Here is a 20,839-nt window from a genome sequence, read left to right as displayed (position 1 = left end):
TTTGGGCAGACTACGCGGCTGTGTGATTGACAGCGCCAAATCTATCCACATGCATAATTATAACCGCGATGAATTAAGCCCCGCGGCCCCGACCCCTATATAGCTCCCTCCACCCACACACCTAGGTATGTACAGTAGACGCCCATATACCGCTCTTCCCTTGGCGCATACTAGCAGGTTTATAACCTACTCTAGAGTATATTAAAATCAATTTGATTTCCTCTATCTGTCGACCATTAATACAATATATTAATAGTTGACTCCAAAAACGAAAAACCTATTTTCCATACCGCTTTTTAGCCAATCCTAATAGGAATTCAAGTGAGGGGTTGTTCGAGTGGCTATAAGCACTACATTACTCTATAAATGTTACATACATACATGTATGTGCATAGAGGCTGCTGCCTAGCACAAAGACCAGATCCTGATTACAATTACAATTAAGGCATCCAATGCCCACCCTCCCCACCGAAATAACGAATGATGTGCGGTAACTTGAGTAGGCGCGTAGAGACAATCCATTGAGATATAAAGACATCAAGCAATATATATATTAGTACTGCTCTTCACCTTCCTTTTCTCAAATTATCTCTAAGAAACTATATATACGAACTTCAAAACGCAACAAAACTGCAGCATTTAATTACGAGCAGAGTCTTGACTAACTACTAGTTACAGCCTTCTACCCCTCTGGCAGCTCGACGATACACTAGCACTTGCAGAACATACGCTCTCCGAATCCCCCCGTCAGCTGATAATCGATAGAAAATGGCCTCTCATTGCCTCAAAGTGGGGATAGACTTTGGAACGACGTTCTCTGGGGTCGCATATGTAGGCTGCCAAGCAATGCGCAACTTCTTAAACTCGCTAATGACTTCTTTAGATTGATACTGCGAAACCAAACGATGTTATCTCAATAATGAATTGGCCCGGTGTAAATGAACCTCTCATCTGCAGCTGATCATCATCGTTGTGACCACGTCCTGTGATCCGAAAATGATCTTGCAATTGTGCTAAATTAACAGTTCACTCTTCACACAATAGGAGCCGAGGAATTTCGAGAAAGTACCCAGTGAAATTTCATATAATTCTGCCGGAGAAGTACACAAGTGGGGCTACGAGATCAACGAAAAGGATGAGAAACTGGCTTGGTTCAAGCTTCTTCTGGACCCAACCCAGTATGCCAGCAAAAACTCGCCAGCTCTTTCCAGAACGCTTGCCCTGCTTCCAGGTGGCCCACCATCGAAAAAGCCAGTCCATGTGGTTTCGGATTACCTTTCGTGCCTAAGAAAGCATACGCTTGCAACCCTAGAACGATCTTACGGAAAGGTTTTCATGAGCGCAATACCGATAAAATACACATTAACAGTTCCTGCGGTATGCGAATAGGAGAACCCCTGGTATTGTCATTTTGGCATCACTGATTTATTCTCTTGATAGATGTGGAGCGATACTGCGAAGGCGCTGACTCTGGACGCCGCTGTTGCCGCTGGCTTGGGGAGCAGGGATGAGATTGAGTTGATGTCTGAGCCGGACGCTGCTGCAGCATGGACCATCCTGAAGGATATCCAGTCTACGCATCTCAAGGTCAGGCTTGGGTACCCTTCCCATGAAATTACCTATGCTAAGACGTGAAACAGCGAGGCGACGTCTTTGTTGTGGTTGATTGCGGCGGTGGGACCGTTGTAAGTTATTCTCTAGATTTATATTTTTTCCCTATATCGTCAAACACAGTCTGCAATTGTTGTCTCTTATTTTTTTCGACCACAATCCATTTCCCATATAGCTAAGTACATATCACATACCATGCCACGAACTACCGTGCGGTGATAGGACAAAGTCTCTCCGCATTATATTAACTAACATACGTAGGACCTAATATCATACGAGATAGTGTCACTCAGCCCAAGTATCTCGGTGAAAGAGTGTGCCAGTGGTAAAGGAGAACTATGCGGTTCCACATTTCTCAACCAAAGATTTGAGAACTTGGTGATATCACGTGCGGGGAAACAGTAACTATAGCCACCCACCTCATGAGAGACAGATATCCATGCTAACTCGGATCAGAAACTTTGATAAGATGAAGACTAGGTCACTAAATAGGATGCTGAAGGAGTTTGACCAATCCCTAAAACGAAACTTTACAAATGCGGAAGACGATGATGAATTCGTTTGCACTGCGGGTGGATTACCTGATAAGCCCAAAGCAGGGATCAAACGTGGCGAGTTTACTTTTACAAGGAAGGATATGCTTGGTATATTTGATCCTATCATTGATCGAATAGTTCCGCTTGTCCAAAACCAAATCGATTTGGTTGAAGCTCAGCATTCGGGACTAAGGTCGCCAGTTTCGGTACGTTTGTTGTCCTACTGGTGGTGAGGTGTGCACTCCCGAATCGTTCCTTCTCTGATGCACAGCTTATAGGCTATCCTCTTGGTCGGGGGCTTTGGCTCTTCGCGATATCTCTATCAGCGCTTGCAGAACGAATTGAAGACGGGGAAAGGAAGTTACACATCGTCACCGGAGATTCTTCACCCTGTACACGCGTAATATATATACATACCTATCGAATGATGGAGCCTTGGATTAGAAAGCTGACATCTAAATATAGTTGGAGTGCTGTTGCGCGCGGTGCTGCGCACGGCATTCACATCAGCAGTCGAAAGGCACGAAGACATTACGGCACGCTAGTCCACGCCGTATTCGTCCATGGCAAACACCCAATAGAAAATCTGGAGATATGTGAATTCACCGGTAGGCGGTTGTGCACGAACGTCATGAACTGGTTTATCAACTATGTACGGATATCCGAAATGGGGAAAAGAAAACTAGCGTCGAACATCTACTGATACAAGATGAATTAGGGCGACCAAGTGTCGGAAAACGCCCCAATATCAATCACCTACTACAGAGAGGTACCACTGAATGCTAGCTTGATATTCCATGATTACCTCTATGAATATACGGGAACAAGCGCGCCAGAATACTCGAATCAACCTCACAATAGAAGTAAGTTATATCTAGTGGTCCCTTTTACCCATCGAAGTAACTGCTTACCGCTATCAGCACTTCGAAAACTCTGCGAAGTCACTTCTGACCTCAGCAATGTCTCAAAGAGTTGTTTTGAACTCAGAGAAAACATATATGGAGATCCCTACTACGTAGTTACGTTCAACTTGGTGATCACAATAAAGTCAGCTACTATCGTTTTCCATTTGGAGCGCGACGGTGTGAAGTATGGAACTGCCAAAGCAACTTATATACACGACTTCAATGCCATGAAAGAGCCTGAGGCAGATTTGGGGGCTACTATCGGGGAATGAGAAAGGAACCTTGGAATCACTACGAAATATGTATATTTCCTCAAAGATTGATGGCCTTTTAAAAGAATTAATTGTGAAATTTGTATTTAATCGGCTACTTCCAGTTGTGGGCGCGCGTCAGAGCTCAGACGCGAGCTCATATCTATAAACACGGCCAATATAATATAAACGTAGCTGATGTCTGATGTGGTATCGTCAACCCCTTCATCTTGGGATTCTATGAGCGGAATTTTTACAAGCAAATGGCCATACTGCAACTACTTCAAAAGATCCGAATCTTTATCCGCTTTTTGTTCTAGATGAAAATTGTTCTGTGCGTGCAATGCCCCGCCGGTAGGAGCGTCTGCAAAAATTCCAAGAATCAACCACCTCCACCCTCCACCCCCCTCCCCAATTCATTCAATAACCTTTTCTCCCTCAAGTCCCGTATCCTATATTCTCAACCTTCGATCTCGACCCATTTTGGATATGTAGGCTGGCGTGATGCATAAGTTTATTGAACGTGAACCCAGGTGCATGGTGTCAACATGTATATATTAGAACTAGCTCAAATTTCGAATCATGCAATTAAGCAACTACATGTAGGTTGTCTCAATCATATTACCAAACCTCATAGTGATTGAGTTTTAGGTCTATAAGGCAGGACAATCGATTCCGTTTACGACATCTCCTTTCTCATACATCATAACACTAAACAACAATGCATGTTATATATATATTTACCCAATTCGATAACCCGTAATAAGACTAAATCGACCCAAGCCAGCCCTCACTTATAAGGGTTTTAACCTCAACTCATCTTATCTTCTTTGCTCCCGTCCTTCGTAGCCATAACTCAACCAACTGAAGTATGTTTACTTCTCAGAGATTCCACCTAGAGTCGGTGAATACGGAAACCACAGATTAAATCTAATTGCATCACTCGACTCCATCATAGAATATCACTCAAGACTCAAAGAATCATTCTCCGTCACTCGTATAGTTATTCCTGCATCATACCATATTTGGTTAGTGTAGCAAAGGTCAGATCCCAGGTAACGAACCTATCGAGGCATTTCATCCCATAGACCAGACCTGATCCCTATCTGTGTGTTTTAAAACGCGTCAGGGACTGCTATAGCATACTTTATGAAAATCGCCTCCGAGAGGTTTGATTTATATTGTTCTCCATGGCACGAGAGGTCTTGAAGTCTTACTTTCAACAGATCGGTTAAACGTAATAGATTCTTCTTGACGCCGGCTTAAAACCTCCTAGTAAAGATATACCAGTAAGCTATCGTAGGTGTTGGTAACAAAATTAATTGCTCAGTCCTCCCCCGAGCTTCTACCAAATGACTCCCGGGAAACACCGTAAATTTCAAGTATCCTTTCAGCAACTAGGCCAGGAAGCAGGTAACATGAACAGCAGGATCATGCACGGAAGACACAAAGATACTTTTGTCAGAACCTTTTGTTGGAGTTTTGGCTTACAGCCGCTCACCCGGATGCCTGTCTCGGGAGTACAGGCACGAGAAAATATGAGACCAGTACTCTCATTCCGCAAAACGAGCCGGGACTAAGCCTTATCCTTCATTGCCTCGAGCCATGTGGTGGAGAACTACCCCTAACAAGCCTGTAAAAGCTTTGATTATGACTTGTAAACAGGAGAATGGAAGAATTTCGTTTTACATGAATATGCATATATCTCCATCTGGTATTCAAGAGATCTGTATAAATGTCATCAACAGCAACAAAGATCAACCCTGATATTCGCCAGATATCTTGTAGTTAGGGTTAGGGTTATTCTTAGTTGGCATTATTCACCCTACAAACGAGGGATGCCCCTTCTCCGGAGGCACGTTTGTCGTTCTATTATCTCTCCAGAACTGTTTTTTTGCAGAGGATACGGTAGCGCAGGCGCAAGTCGGCTGGAGCCTCTATATCCCTTAGGCGGTCAGTCCAAATCGAAATCGTGACCGAACCAGATATGGCTGGGTGTGCTCAGTTGAACGCAATTACTGTTCATTCTCTCCCCATCTCTAGTGGAACAGGTGGAGCTTTCTAGCGTGTGAGAAGAAACTCGGGATATAATAAACAGGAACTACGTTTATCAGAGCATAGCTACCATATAATCTGGTTCGGTCACGAGTTTGGTTTGGACTGACCGCCTATCAAGGGATACGTAGAATACAGCGTTTTATAGTGAGTCGTGTTCTCAGGACTATGTGGTGTTTTGTTTCTAAGGTGGCAGTTGGCTATTTATTCAATATCTCCTACGGACAATGTACAAACTACATACTGTGTGTTTTGTTCAATATCCCACAATATATATATATACATATAAGGAGAAGCCAAGAAAGGTTCTTATAATAGAGCGTGATAGCTACTCTGAAGAGCAAAGACTTTGTACGCCCTCAGCATACCAAAACACAGCTAGTACTAATTCCGGGCAGCTTGTTTAAAATCCCCGCAAAATTGCAATTATTTTACCACAACAGAGTTTAACACGTTCAAACCACGTATGGCGCCCGGAGTTTAAAACTTACACCTCGTTTCAAATCCCTAAGGCTTTTCACCACAACACAAAGAGTTAAAACAAAAACTATATTCTCATGAAGACGAACTATGCCTCGGTAAATATAGCTTTGTTCCTCTGAAAATATGTGTTACTGTTGAGGAGGAGGTTAGTTTATCGATCTATTGTCGCCAAGACCATTTCACTTCAGGTGTTGGGATTAGATGATGGGCTCCATACTTCATCCGCAGCTGGGTTCACACCTCCAGCCTTGGCCCTTGGCGTCCCTCCACCTCCCCACCCACCCGGCCCGGGTCACTGTGACCATGTCCCAACATGACCCCAGCGCACTACACGTGCCTTCTCGTTACCGGATGCTTGTGGGTGCGTCCTCGGCGTAGAGTACACTGGGGTGGGAGTACAGTATGGCAGACCTTGCTGCATATCTGGGAAGGCTGCAGTGGATGGGGAAGTTTAGGGTGGGGTTGGATGCTGTCGGTGGATGTGGGTAGGCTACATAACCTGCCTGGATACTAGTCAGACGTCGTTACATTGATCTTTGCTGTGGTTGTTGAAGATACGTGCGTGTTCCTCCAAAGCTAGCATATACACATGTTACATAGCTAGCGAGATGTCTACAGGAAGCTCATGATCTTGGGGACAGCGTCGACAGTTGATATCCTACAACACGACTACAGTGTGGCTATCAGAGCTGGGAGACCGCTACACGGACTAAGTATAATCCTCCATCCCCTTCTACATGCACAAGAAGCGCCAACATGCGAAAATAGAGTAGAGTCTTAACCCCCTATATACGTGCTATATAAGGCAACTATTTGATTGCCACCATGAATATCCCTTTCTATCAACGGGAAACAAAAGGCCAGGCACGCCGCACTCCTGGTATATATATAACATCACTAGCTAGACCTGGAATACCTACCTCGCTGCCTGCCTAGCTAGATGTGACGGCTCGCGATCGATGGTATATTGCTGTAAATATCGACACGCGAAATTAAACCCAAAGTCGATGTCCATCTATCTATGCAAGTAACCATCAAAGAGGGGGGGAAAGAACTATATATAGCAGACCGCAAAACCAAACCAAAGACCCGGAACACCCACCTGCCTCCCTCGCCAAGTGGTTCACCCCGCGAATCTCAGAGTATCGACAAGTCTCAAATCCCCTCATCCCCATCGACAGCGCAGGCCAGCCATACGGTATATATACGCCGCACTGACACTACTCTAGCAACCATAGCTATATATATAGGCTGCACATCATTAAGCGAAAGTCGAGTGTTTGGGCCATCACCACGTGTGAGTGCGAGGGATTGTCGGTGCCGAGGAGGGTGTCTTCTATTTTTGGTGAGTGTGTGAGTGTGTGTGTGTGTCTTGCATCGACCCGGCTGTCTGGATGGATGGGTGAGTGTCGAGTGGATGGTGCAAGGATGGCGCAAGTGCCAAGACACAGCCTTATCCGGGTGATCAGCCATGACGGACAGTGAAAGAGAAGGGGGGAAAAGAGAAGCACTCAACCAACATGCAATTGTTGTTCATCCCTATCTTTACCCGAGCGAGCACGTTCTTCTCTGCGGGGGGAAAGACGTGATGGATGGGATGGGATGTCTCGCGTGGCTTGAGCCTCTCTTGTAGATTCTATCGATATCGTGGGTTGCTGTTGCTCTCTCGCGTATCTATTTTTACCACGGGCGCTTGTCCAGCCAGCCAGCCAGCCAGCCAGCCAGCAACCCGACCGGGCTCACAAAAGACACGCCGGGGGGGATGATAATAGCAACAGACAGTTCTCTCTCTCCCCCTCACCACCAGAGCAAGATATTCTTAGAAGCGGTGGTGTATCTATAGAAATTAAAGCTATTGAGCCACGCCCAGAATATCATTTCCTGAGATCGCTACCCCCACCCCCACCCCCCTCTCTTCTTCTGCCTTGTCTATGTAGCAAAGAAGAAGATGTTATTCAAAGCTCTCTTTTGCGAGGTATTGTCGTTGCTGCGTTGTCGCGACTGGCACCACGTAGGTGTCTGTAATGTCTGTTGTATTTACGTCCCCTCTTCCCTTCCTTCCCTCCCGTTCCCTTCCCACACTGCGCTGCGCTGCACACTCACGGTTCTCTGTCCGCAAATAACTCTGAGTGAGGACTGCACTTTCTCTCCCCTCTCGAATATCAAGAATAGTAGCTTCCGAGAGTAGACATCTACTAAAGATATTAATACCTGAATCGCTACTGGCTAGCTGCTCTGCTCTGCTCTGCTCTCCCCTAATGTGTAGACCCTGGCGACGATCGCTTTAGCACCTCATCCCACAGCCGCCCGTGCCCACCCCTGACCTCAAACCCGTGAGCGTGAAGAAGTTACAGACAGGACAGGACAGGACAGGATATGCACAGGCCTAAGGTCACAGCCTGCATCCCGTCCCATCCCATCCCATACCTGCCTGCCTGCCTGCCTGCCTGCATACCCCCACTACTACTCCTATCGTCCTTGCATCAGACAAACAAACCCACCGCAAACAATGGCCCCCCATCACCCCCCCATTCGCCTCTCCGGCCACCACCCCCCCACATGCACCTGTACCGCATTGCCGGTAGGCCCCAAGACCGGTACCGTCTGTGGAACATTCTGTGTCCTTTCCGCTTTGGGCGGTGACGATGGTGGAAGGAGACCGAGCACCAGGCATGGGCAAGGAAGGGCAAGGCAAGGCAGGCAAGGAAGGTGGTGGTGGGAATGCGCGATACATAAAGAGTGCGCCTTCTCTGTCTGTCTCCGGTTCTGTTCTGGCTATTCAGTGTTGTTGTTGCTGTTGTTGTTATATATCATCATTGTGGTGCTTGATTCTTTTGGAGACTTGAGATATACAGACACGGATATACAGATCATACACATACACACACACAGACATATACACAGAGACAAAGAACAGACACAAAGGTGTGTACACATAACCCCATCCTGCCATCTGGCTTCACGGCTAACCTCCCATCACAGACTCTCTCTCCTTCTTCTTCTTCTTCTTCTTCTTCTTCTTCTTCTTCTTCTTCATCATTCTCACCGCATCTATCAATCCACCATCTATCCATCTGAGCATCACGACAATCCCCCCCCTACAATGTCGCTCACAACCCTCCCCACCGAGCTCCTCTACATGCTCACCGACTCCCTCCCGCTGGCGGACATCAGCTCGCTCGCCCGCACCTCCGTCCAGCTCTACCTCACCCTCTCCCCCCTCATCCGCACCACCGCCCTGCACCCCCGCCACTCCTCCGGCGCCCTCTTCTGCGCGGCCGCCAACCAAAACGCCCCCATGGCGCGCTACCTCCTCGCAAACAGCCCCGACCTCACCGTCGCCGGCTCCACCCCCACGGAGGTGATCCCCACGGACCCCGAAGAGCTCCTCACCCACGTGCTGTCCAAGGGCGCAAACCTCATCCTGCACAAGAACGACGGCTCCGGCCACGCCATCCCCGCCCTGCACTGGGCCATCCACAACTCGCGCCGCGCAATGATCCGCCTGCTGCTCGACACCGGCGCCGACCTCGACGCCCGCTACAGCATGCACATCGTGTCCGGCCCCACAGCGCTGCACGAGGCTGCGCGCCGCCGCGACGGCGACACCATGCGGCTGCTGCTCAAGCGCGGGGTCTCGCCCAATGTCCGCGGCCACCGCAGTCTCACCCCTCTGCACATTGCCGCGACCAAGGACCACGTCGCGGGCGCGCGCCTGCTGCTCCAGTACGGCGGTGAAACCGGTATCGTGGACGCCTATGGCTTCACGCCAATGCTAGAGGCAGAGCGACACGGCGCCAAGAACGTTGCCAGGCTGCTTCTGGAGGCGGAGGACCCGCGGTCCTACCAGGACCAGTATGGGCGCAACGTGCTCCACCTGGCGGCCATCTATGGGCATGTGGAGCTTGTGCGCTCGCTGCTGGAGCAGGAGGACATTGATGTCAATTCGCGCGATGGGGCTGGAAGGGCCGCGATCCACTATGCGGCGAGAGAGGGGGATGCAAAGATCGTCGATATGCTGGTCAAGAGGGGGGCGAGCGTCAGTGTGAAGGACTACTCGAGGTCCACGGCGCTGCACTATGCGGCCAGGAGGGACATGATCGCTGTTACCCAGCTGCTGCTCGAGGCCGGCGCCGACGTCGAGGCAAAGGACAAGTACGGGAAGACGCCGCTGCACCTGGCCGCCAGTCAGGGCGCGAGAGTCGTGTCGAACTTCCTGCTGAAGAAGGGCGCAAAGATCATGGAGCAGGATGCCTCTGGCAAGTCTGCCCTGCACATGGTGGGGCAGTACTACCTCAAGCTTGTCTCCGAGAAGACCGCCTGCCGATAAATGGCCAAACACAATGGCATCCGTCGTATATCTTTATCCAAAGGCTTTCTAGGACCTCCTTCCTGGTGCATATCATCATCATCATCAATCACTACAACATATAGCTGGCACAGAATAGCATAATACCTCCCATCAGTATACACCAATCTTGCCATTCCCGGGAAACACCCCCACCAACGGTGGCTTTAGCATCTGACGGTCGCCATCTAGCGGCCAGACCAGCTGCCGGTCGAGCAGACAGACCCCGACGCACTACCCGCTGGACGAAGTGCTCGACAGCGAAGCAAAGTAGGCGTTTCGGGGAAAACTGGCTTTGTACCAAAAACATTTGTGGAGGCTGCGTCTTACAGCCTCAGTGGAGGAACAACACACCTTGTTTTCTTTTCTTTGTGAATACTTTTTTTTTTACAGATCTTTTTTTTTCTTTTTCTTTTCATTTGTTGACATTGCATTACATTTGGAGTTTGGGGTTTTGGGGCTGGGTGGGGGGGAATCAAAAAGGGAATAGATTTGCTTGCAGCTTGTAACGAAGAAACGTACGGGAAAGATTCTTAGAATAGCTTAGATAGGAAAAACAACATTTTACCCATTCTACCCAACAAGAAAACGAGACCTCTCCTGCTCCTGCAGTCAACGCCTCATACGCGACTGAAATGCGCCTTGACTAGACCCCAGCCCCGTCACAGCGGACTATTGGGCTTGGATTTCGTATTCCGGCGGGGCCTTGTGTTGAGAACCCCGTAAGTTAGCTTCCAAAACCTCCACATCTGCTTATTCACTTACCTCCGCTTCGGCGCTCTCAACAACCGGCGATCTATCTATTCAGCTTCCATTGGCCAATTACAGTTTGGAAGTGTCGGTACTCACACCAAATGCCACGTCTTATGCTTATTCCCCCTCGCAAACTTCTTATCCTTACACTGCACCTCCACCCCGCCATGCACCATGCCCTCCCCCCTCTCCAGCAGAAACCCCGTCTTGTGATGTATCAGCTTCCAGTTCGTTGTGCAGCTCGGATCAATCTCGAGCTTCCACGTATGGGCCGAGATATCGTCCTCCGTCAGGTCCCAGTCGTTCGCCGACACCGCCTGCCCGCCGATGAACGGGTACCTGTCGTTATACACGCACCCCAGATACCCGCCGGTGAGCCGGTTGCGCACGCACCACGTGTTCGCCCCCGTGCCGATCTTGTAGTCGGGGAACAGGTAGCTCGTGTGCGCGAGCACCCACTGCTCCGCCCAGCTCTCGCGGAACTGCGGCTGCGGCGGGCTGGCCGGCGGGTTCAGCAGCACGGGCGGGTTCGAGAGGTACGACTGGCTGAGGAGGTCGAGGGTCTCGCAGTTCTGGATGCGGCACCAGCCGGGCGGGAAGGCGACGATGGGGACGATGAACTCCCAGGTCTTGACGGGCGTGGCTTCGGCCTTGCCGATGTTGCAGCGGGGGCCGGACTCGCCGGACTCGGCGCCGGAGCGGGCGATGGAGAGGAGCTCGTTGTTCCAGACGTTGACGATGCGGTAGTATGGCCTGGGCAGCACAAGAAAGGGTTAGCGGTGGTGCCCAGCGTAGATATATTCTTAGGTAGCATAAAAAGCTTGCCTAATTAACTACATATAGCTACATAGCTAGCTAGCTTATTGGCTGGTGGGATAGATAGATAGATAGATAGATAGATAGAACCTACTCGTCCTTGTCGTCCGACACATTCTCAATCCTCCATTTCTGCCATGGCGCACCCTTGTTCTCGTAGGCCACAAGACGCCATTCTCCCTTTGTGGCTTCTATCACATAGTATCAGCAAATATGTATGCACCATCGATCTTCTAAGCTCCCCCGGCCAGGCCTCCCAACGCACCGTGTCTCGGCATGTAATAAGCATTCGCACCCCCCAAATTCGCATCCAAGCACCTCCCCGTAGCGCAGTTCGTGATGGAATATGTCACAGCTTCTCCATCATCATCATCATCATCATCACCACCACCACTGGTCGGGAAGGGCTCGACCCACCAGACCTGCTGCTCCGGATACCTGGATTCGTTCTGCTCGCAGGCTACAACGCTCCACTTCTTGTTCAGAGAGGCGCTGGCGGTGGCGGGGTTGTCGACATGTATGACGCTTGAGGTTTGCTTGTTGCGGATGACATATGAGCCTGTTGGGATTTGGTCCTTCATGGTTGATGTTTGCTCGCTCGCTCTACTGTGCACCTAGCTAGCTAGCTAGCTAGCTTCATGGTTGATTCACTGGGCCCGTAGTGGGCGGTAGTGGGCGGTAGTGCCAAGGCTTGTGTAACGCTGCCGCCTGAAGTCCATACATACGCACACGGGCTGAGACACAAATACTTGTAGTGAGGGCACAAATACTTGTAGTGAGATCCCAGGCGGCTGACCCACAGAATTTTGGTAGTGGGGCACCCTGCTACTACATGTAGGTACACGATCCTGGCAATTGAGAGGTCTCCTAGAATTCTTATAAACACGGTAAACACAGGAGGATGGTATTCATATATACAGTCAAAGTCGGCAAACTAAAGCTCTGAACAAAATCAAACAAACAAAAAAAAAACTCTAATTGACGCACTATGGGTGCTCTAGTGAAGACGATGATGATGATGATGATGATGACTGTATCTCAGTTTACATCCTCTCGACCGGCGACAATCCCAACAGCTTCATCCCGTTATTCAACACTTGCCTGGCACTCTCGTAAAGGGCAAGCCTGGCCGCAGCCTTCTTCGGGTCCTCTCCGATAACCCTGAGAACGTCATAGCTGGAACTCAAAAGATGGGTCATCTTGAACAACCAGGTGACGACTGTGGTGGGCTCCAACGTCTTGAGGGTGTTCTGCAAGACATCTGGGTACTGTGCGAGGCAACGGAGAAGGTTAGTGGCGTGAGTCTCGGTCAGCAGGTATAGGTCGGCGTTCAAGATGTCTTCCTCGGGGATCGCAGCCTTGCGAGAGATCGAGCAGAGACGGGAGTGGGCGTATTGTAGGTATGGACCGGTGTCACCCTCGAAAGAGGTCATACGGTCGAGGTCAAAGTTGTAATTGTTGATCCTAACAATGTCAATGGTAAGAACGGCAACTGATTTGGATATACTACGAACCTCTTTCCAGACATATCTTGGATCATGACACCAGTTCTGCCGACAGTGTCGGCAATGGCATCAGGGTTCTCAACCTGCCTGTACTTTTCCTCGTTCTTCTTCATCACCTCGTGCATTCGATCCTTCGCCTCGGCGAGAATGTCATCCAAAAACACTACGGTTCCCTTCCTGGTGCTCATTCCCAAGACCATTCCAAAGTTGATGTGCTGAACCCTATCCGCCCAGTCAAATCCCAATAAACTCAAGATTTTGAACAACTGCTGCAGATGCAAGTCCTGCTGCGAAGCAACAACATAGATCATCTTGTCAAACTTGTACTGTTCATAACGCTCCATGGCCGCACCGATATCCCTAGTAAGATACAGAGTGGTGCCATCCTTCTTCTGGACGATGGCCTTTCCAAGCTTTTTGCTATGCTTTGTGAGATCTACAATAACAGCCCCTTCGGACTCCTCGGAGATGTTCTTCTCCTTGAGCAGTTGAGAAACCTTTTGCATGGTTTCTTTCGAAACCTGGGATTCGCCGGAGTATACGTCGTATTGAATGTTGAGACGGGCATATGTGGCGATGTATTTCTCGATGCTGAGCTCCCTGAACCTCTTCCATAGAGCAACAGCCTCCTCATCACCTGTAGGTTATCAGTCCCAAGACTCCAAATTGTATCAAAGCTCCCGGGACATACCGTTCTCCATCCTGACGAAAAAGTTCTTGGCTTCCTCGTCGGTGGGCCCATTGTGTGTCTATGAGGTCGGAAGATCAGCACCTCCGCCGGATGAGGTATCTTCGGACCCCGAGGTATTCTTGTTTGAGCAATTAAGGACTCACCTGCTTCACCCCAGCGGCTTCGGCAGCCTTTTTCTCAACCTCCTTCTCCTCTTCAATTATTCTGTTGATTTGGACATAGACCTCAAACAAGTGGTGAATTGGATCAGCCAAGAGCTTCTCCTCTGATCCAAAGCGCTTGAACCCAACACCGAGAATACCTGGAGGAAAGCACTGTCAGATACAGATCGTTTGAAAGGTGGATAAATCGCTTTTCCAAGGGATAGTTGCGGTAGAAGGGACATACCGAATTGTTTTCCCCAATCTCCCAGATAGTTCATTCTAACAACGTCCCATCCGCAGCTCTCATGGAGATTGGACAAGAAACCACCGATGATAGTACTTCTGAGATGGCCAGCATGGAAAGGCTTCGCAATATTGGGACTCGAAAATTCCACAATGACACGTTTGCCCTTGCCGGTGTTGACGGGTCCGTATGCCGACTTCCTCTTGAGGATTGTTGGAATAACGAGCTGTTTCAAGATATCGGTCTTGAAGAAAAACTGGAGAAATGTTCCAGCGACCTTGATAGGGAGTGTGTACGGGTTTTCTGGAAACTGTAGAGGATCAAAGGTTATTACTGCGCGCTAGAAAGAAACCTTTCTGATGCTCCGGCTACGGGAAGAATCGTTTTTTCTTCCAGGGAAGGAAGGGTGCCCACCTTCTCAGCCCACTCTTTTGCAATGGCGTCTGGCTTTTGCCCCTTGAGCCTCAGCCTTGGGATTGCAAGAATTAGGTCCCCTTTCTCAAAGCTTTGAGTCCATTCCAGCGCATCGTAAATCAATTTCGAGTCAACACCAGATATGCCTGCCAAAGTGTCGGAAATATAGCATCTGAAGATATCGACGGGGTTTGTGGTCGGGTTGGAATACGGGAACGCCGGGAAGGAACCAGAGAAGACTCCCAGCGAGCTTAGCTGCTCCTGGAGCGACTCGATGGACGGAGGGGTTGGGAAATCTTTCATTTTTTCGAATGTGTTTGCAGCTGGTATTGATTCTCCGGCTTTCGTAGTTGCTTGCTGGTGGTTGTAGCGGGGTAGAAGGTAGGACTGAAGCGGGGCACCTTTGAGATCACGGATGGGTTGGAAATGGAAGGGGAGGAATGAAGGGTTTTGACGGTAGATGTGAGTCACCGGTCCAGTAGCTGAGACAGAAGTTAAAGGAAGTCGACACACTCGCTTAAACATCCAACAGTCCGTCGCTATTTAAGATACTTTCGATGAGTCGATGAGCTGTTCTATCAGGCACAATTACAACAGAGATGAATATTTTTTTTCCATGGTGGGGGAGTCGAGATGTGGGGAGTCGGGACGGAATATTCCGCGTGGGGCAAGCCGGGTAACGGAAACATATCGTATCACTCGATAGCTGTATATACGGAACACCTATCCCCATGTAGCCAAGCTATTCCACCCAGGCCCATCATAACACAAGGCTACCAGGTAACTTCACATCCTACAACACAAACAACTTACTATAAACCTAGTTTTTAATTCGGTTGCGGCCATTACGCAGTAACATCAGGTGCGAACATCCTAAGCTGGCTCTTTCGGCGTTGTAATTAATGAGACATGCATAAACATGGTATGCTCGAACTTGCGAACGTACTCAGATAAACTTCGCCGTGGTACTCATAAAATTAATTGATGCCGCACTCGGAGTTACTTCATATATTACAGGTATCAATCTCCCCCACTGGTTCTCTCCAACTCTTTTGCTCTTGAGACTCAGCAAATATCGTATGTAAAGTACCTGCGGTTTATAAATTTAAATATGGAAATACGAATCCCAACTGTTTCTAATTATCGCTTCTTTACTACAACAAGCTAAGGAAGTAAAAGCAGGTATCACTCGGGGATAATAAAAGTTTGTCTCTCCCCTCTCTCAGGATCAACCTCTTGCCCTCGGTTCCTACTCATTGTGCGACCAAGATTTCCCAAGTGCGGCAATTCCCATGACTTATTCGACGTTAGGGCGGACATCATTGGTAAAGTTGGTGATGTAGCTGATTTTGGTGATACAGGTGATACAGGTGGAAGAGTGTATGAACCTTGCTCTGGATCTGATGTTGATTGTGGTGGTCGCTCTGACAGCGCCGGACTGATAAGACCCGATCGAATACTCATGTTGTCAGACACGCTCGAAAACACTATTTCAACAGGTCCTGATCTTTTTATACCGCCAAAGGCGGTTCCTGATCCGCTAAAAACGCTTGTTCTTAGACCGATATCCTTCTCATGCTTCACAATATCTTTGAGGAGTAGGTCCATTGAGCTATGCGCATATTCTCCATTTCCCGAATAATCCACGGGTGTCGACTTATTTTGTATTTGATTCTCAGGTTGCCGATATTTACCAATGCCACGGGTTGGTATTTCTTTCAAAATGGCGATGGGATCCCACAACCGTTGCTTCCATGGCGGTCTGATATTTTCGTCTAAATCGATATCCCCCTTAATCGTCCCCTGTCTCGGACTCATCGGTTTTGCGGGGGTGGGCATGAAACCTCTAGATGAGCAATCCCATCCAAGAAGTGTTTTGGAAAAAATCAGCAACAGGAAATAATCGGCAATGATGGTTAGAAAATGTACTGGTAGCAATGCGATCCTTAATGGGATTATTGCGATAGCCCAAAGCGGCTCGGAATGGTTCGGGGGATTAGACCGAGAGCTGGCTGTCATTTTGACATATCCGGTGTTCATGAGGCACCTCAAGCCACCAATTTTATAGAGTTCGGTTGCAGGGAGGAGGAACAAAATCCACACCATGCAATACCATGTGTACCAAAGCTCAGAAGGAACACGTTTTCCTCTTCTTACAAGATTCTCCGCCTCGTCCGTATCTTGTAAAAGCTTTCCCTTTTCTGCCCAGGAGTCTCCGACCACGAGCATTGACGACTGTAGGTACGTGCCGAATCTTTGCGATTTATTCGCAAATATCAAGATGATACTTCCGAGGTTGAGTCCCAGGATTAAAGTAGTCATGATGACTAGCCCCATTGTTACTCCAAAGGCGCTGAGAGTCTGATATGTTTCAGGCATAAACGGCATGCTATATAATGCCTAGAATGAGCATTATACATGCGTTAGATTAAGATCCCGCATACAGTCGTTGAGCATAGATACATACGATCACGACAGTAAGCGGAAGAAATATGATCATCAATACTGTGAGCGTGTGCATGCTTTCAGCCTGAAAATGTGTGGATTAGTCAAATGGTGACTATACAACTAGAAGTCCAAACCTAGATATATATATATATATACCTGAGAAACTGCTGCCCGTGATTCTAACACACCAGAAGCGCTGACCAAGGCGTCTCTCTGAACGTATAAAGGTTAGTCCTTTTGATGTTTTGTATTCTTCTTGTATGTTTCGGGCTTGTTACTCACAAAATCTTTGATCTCGGAATATTTTGCCTCGATCTTTGCCCTAAGCTTCTTTGCCCTCTCAACCTTCCTTTCAAACACCTTTTCGGAACTGAGCTCAGCTTTCGTCATTCTCACTCTCGACCGTATTCTATGCGCTTGTGCGTTTCTGCGTAGATTGGGGAGGGATATTTTCTCGAACTCTTCAATGGCAGTGACAAATTCATTGATACCGTCGGACATCTTCTTAAGCCATTGTAGAGCCCAGTGGTACCGCTTTGTCCTCGAGAATTGGTGATCGTCAAAGAGCAGCTTCTCGTTCTCTTCTGTAAAAAACAGCGCGTCGGCCTATGACAAAAAATGTTATAACTAATGTTCACGCTCGGAATAGATATAGTTACCCGATCTCCCAGTTCCATCTCAAGTTGGTCCAAGACTTTCCACATCCCATCATCAACCGCCCAATCAATCACTCTCGCCAACTTATCCAGAAACACTTCCTCCGGTGCTGTGTATTTCTCCACATCCTTCACATTACGAGGCTTTTCGAAGGCCTTGTCATCAGAATATTCGCCTATCGATGTCACTGTCCAGTTTGTCCCGGTTTCCGTGGCCATGGAATCAAATACAAGAGAAAGCGTTGTCTGGCGGATATTCTTAGGCTTGGAATGGCGGTTTATGTTTTTGGGCGCAAAGACGCCCTCCCACTGAGATCCAAACTTCTTACCTCCGTACGACTTAGGAGCGGAAACCGTGGCTTTGCGTTGATTAGGGTTGTCTTCGTCGAAAAGTTCGAAAAATACGGCGTTGAATGCGAAGGTATCATGGTTCATATATCCCTGAGGGAGCTCATCTTAGTAAATTGCTCCTTAGCCTCGAGGGACTGCTTGAGGCGGCATACCACAAAGTCTTGAAGCGAATGTGGCTCCGGAGAAAGGGCGATTGTCATTGCGGTTAGCAGAGAATCCAGAGGCTCTACATACTCCAACTTCAAACCGCTATAGGCGGAGGAAATTAATAGAGCAATTGCGACGTTGGGAGTGAGCTGTCGGACCACTCTACATGACCAAAGGTTAATAGGTGGACCAGCCCAGATATATATATCTTCAAGGAGATACCAACATCTCACGTCCATATGTGAGATTATTCTCTCCATCTTCATTTATTGCCTCATAAGCAGAAATCTTTGTCATGGTTAGCGCATGCTCTATATTGATAGGTTAATGCAGATCCAAAGATACATATACGTACTTTATCCCAGCCAGGACGTATCCTCGTATTTTTGAGCTTCATCCCCAGTTTTCTCTGTCGGTAAAGTAGTTGGATAAGCATTTGGCAATAATCCCGGATATAGAAGCCAGGACATGTCTTACGGGTCTGGCAAGCGCCTGCCATAAACCTTCAAAGTCCGTTGCTTCATAGTACAACACTTTCTCACAGGACCTATCCGTAAAGTCCCGTAAGTGTATATCGACCGATTGATGGCCGCCGCCAACAAGACTTAGGAATTCGGGGAGCCGTAAGTCATCCGGTTTATCCTCCTCCTCATATCCTTCTTTAGGAACCCAAGAGAAATTGAATCCTGCTTGTCTCAGTTCGTCACTGGCTGCTTTAGGATCTGGAATCGATATATTGATGAATCTTTCCTCGAGTATTTTCACTGATTGAGGTTAGTTGAATACTTAAATTTCAGGTTAGTAGTCGAGGTTGTTGCTACATACTATTTGATTTCAAGGCATCTTCATCAATCCCGCTTAATTCTGCCCATATACTGATATCTTGGTCAAAGGTTTGCAGAGTACTGCTAACATTTCCTAAGTAAGGTGCTGCTTTACTGACGGTTTTGCCGCGAGCAAGATTCTGAGTATTGTGCGGTTGCTGTGCAGATTTAAGTGCTTTCCGCTGAACCTGTAGATACTGTGAGCTCGCTGAGTTTTTCCGGCCCATACTGGTATCGGTACTGGAGCCGATATTCGTGTTGGGCATTCTACTGATAGTTGAGCCGGTATCTTTGTTGAGACTGATACCAGGGCTGGCATTGGCTTTGGAACTAGTGCTGATATTGGCGTCAATATTCGCAGCAGAGGTATTGATCTTTTTGCCATCCCCAATATGCGATACGAAAGCTGCAAGTGCCTGGGTTTGCTCTAACTGGCTCTTCTGAAAGGCCTGGAGTAGGTTTTCAAATCCTAAAACCTTTTCTTGGAGCCTTTTGACTTCCTCTATTTCGGGGGCGCTTAGGTTTTGTTCGCTCATCGTATTCTGCGTTTGAGTTGTATTTGAGATATATATTTTGTGCTAGACACCTGGTTAAGGGCACAAGGGTATTACCCACTATATCATCAACTTCAACTCTATGCATAGGCAACCTACCTAACCCGGGAATACACGCTTTGGCGCATCTCAAATCATATCTGCTTCAATAACAATCACTGTATGCCGATCATATACTCTTCAGGTTAGTAATGCAATGAATACCTATCCCTGTTCAAGCTATGGGGCATTGGCAGCGTGGGCAGCAGATTGGCTAATTCTTAGTATCGCGGTTTATCCACAAATTGGGAATAGCCTGTGGATATTTTCGGTTTCTTTGAAAATGTTTCATGATGCACCTCTCACCGGAGGTGACTCAGGAGGTTGAAGATCGAGAATTAAAAGTGCCTAGGCCTATAAGAAACTCGCCCGTCTCTTTGATAATTACGCGCACTTATGATTAAAGGCTTTCAGATCGATTCGAATAGCGCAGGAATCGAGCACCCAGTGCAAATATTGAAGGAAAAGCTGGCCAACAATGGAACCGAACCCCTCAAGACAACATCACGAAGATAGATATGTGCTGGTGGATAGCCAGTCATAGTTCTATATTTAACTGTTTTTAAGAAGAGCTTAGATGCGAGGACTTTAGCCAATGGTGAAGACTTGGCTTGATTGCCAAGTACCGGGTGTAGGACTCCGGGCCTAGAAGCGCAAATTCGAAAGAAAAAGCAATTTCTTAGGTAACTACTTGTCTACTAACATAAAAAAGTGCTTATGTATGTACTCTACTTCCAACTCAAACCCCACTTACAAGGCCGAAGTGAATTTTCTATGCACTCGAGGATCCTATGGTGGTGCTCACAACGCATGTAGCTAGATAACCGATCTAAAAAGACCAGGTAATAAGTCAACTTTATTGCCTCATTTCTAGATCTCATCTACTCTATATACCATATATACTCTAGATTCACTCACTGCATGCAACGTACTCACTAGCGTTAGATATCCGCAGATAAACTTAAGCTCGATCGATATATTTCTCACCAGGGTCTGTGCCACTGGCCAGCTTACTCTGCGTTAACGAGGAAAGCTTTAATCAACTTTATCTCGTGCAAGGTAAGC

General features: G+C 47.9%; 6 protein-coding genes across 6 annotated transcripts; 2 read left to right on the top strand and 4 right to left on the bottom strand.

Annotated features, from left to right (window-relative positions):
• Positions 1 to 768: 768 nt before the first annotated feature.
• Positions 769 to 3,324, top strand: H6S33_010498 (uncharacterized protein; the record flags this gene model as incomplete). Its single annotated transcript, XM_044841889.1, has 11 exons — positions 769 to 831; positions 884 to 934; positions 1,045 to 1,377; positions 1,441 to 1,587; positions 1,641 to 1,685; positions 1,873 to 2,012; positions 2,068 to 2,353; positions 2,426 to 2,547; positions 2,613 to 2,799; positions 2,866 to 3,010; positions 3,068 to 3,324. The coding sequence occupies 11 exons, from the start codon at positions 769 to 771 to the stop codon at positions 3,322 to 3,324; spliced, it is 1,776 nt and encodes a 591-aa protein (XP_044697641.1).
• Positions 3,325 to 8,944: 5,620 nt separating this feature from the next.
• H6S33_010497 (uncharacterized protein) lies at positions 8,945 to 10,171 on the top strand (the record flags this gene model as incomplete). Its single annotated transcript, XM_044841888.1, has 1 exon — positions 8,945 to 10,171. The coding sequence occupies one exon, from the start codon at positions 8,945 to 8,947 to the stop codon at positions 10,169 to 10,171; it is 1,227 nt and encodes a 408-aa protein (XP_044697640.1).
• A 690-nt stretch (positions 10,172 to 10,861) lies between these two features.
• On the bottom strand, positions 10,862 to 12,339 carry H6S33_010496 (uncharacterized protein; the record flags this gene model as incomplete). Its single annotated transcript, XM_044841887.1, has 5 exons — positions 10,862 to 10,894; positions 10,955 to 10,985; positions 11,039 to 11,695; positions 11,853 to 11,949; positions 12,024 to 12,339. 5 exons carry the CDS (start codon positions 12,337 to 12,339, stop codon positions 10,862 to 10,864), a joined length of 1,134 nt encoding a protein of 377 aa, XP_044697639.1.
• A 462-nt stretch (positions 12,340 to 12,801) lies between these two features.
• On the bottom strand, positions 12,802 to 15,058 carry H6S33_010495 (uncharacterized protein; the record flags this gene model as incomplete). Its single annotated transcript, XM_044841886.1, has 6 exons — positions 12,802 to 13,222; positions 13,273 to 13,900; positions 13,955 to 14,012; positions 14,098 to 14,255; positions 14,342 to 14,651; positions 14,756 to 15,058. The coding sequence occupies 6 exons, from the start codon at positions 15,056 to 15,058 to the stop codon at positions 12,802 to 12,804; spliced, it is 1,878 nt and encodes a 625-aa protein (XP_044697638.1).
• Positions 15,059 to 15,940: 882 nt separating this feature from the next.
• On the bottom strand, positions 15,941 to 18,410 carry H6S33_010494 (uncharacterized protein; the record flags this gene model as incomplete). Its single annotated transcript, XM_044841885.1, has 6 exons — positions 15,941 to 17,155; positions 17,223 to 17,285; positions 17,360 to 17,416; positions 17,486 to 17,809; positions 17,863 to 18,300; positions 18,363 to 18,410. The coding sequence occupies 6 exons, from the start codon at positions 18,408 to 18,410 to the stop codon at positions 15,941 to 15,943; spliced, it is 2,145 nt and encodes a 714-aa protein (XP_044697637.1).
• Positions 18,411 to 18,567: 157 nt separating this feature from the next.
• On the bottom strand, positions 18,568 to 19,717 carry H6S33_010493 (uncharacterized protein; the record flags this gene model as incomplete). Its single annotated transcript, XM_044841884.1, has 4 exons — positions 18,568 to 18,645; positions 18,713 to 18,766; positions 18,835 to 19,121; positions 19,183 to 19,717. 4 exons carry the CDS (start codon positions 19,715 to 19,717, stop codon positions 18,568 to 18,570), a joined length of 954 nt encoding a protein of 317 aa, XP_044697636.1.
• Positions 19,718 to 20,839: the final 1,122 nt, after the last annotated feature.

Source organism: Morchella sextelata, assembly GCF_020137385.1.
Source record: "Morchella sextelata strain SCLS chromosome Unknown scls_4, whole genome shotgun sequence".
Classification (NCBI taxonomy): Eukaryota; Fungi; Ascomycota; class Pezizomycetes; order Pezizales; family Morchellaceae; genus Morchella; species Morchella sextelata.
Note: the sequence above shows the minus strand (reverse complement) of the source record. Positions and strands in the feature narration are given on the sequence as shown.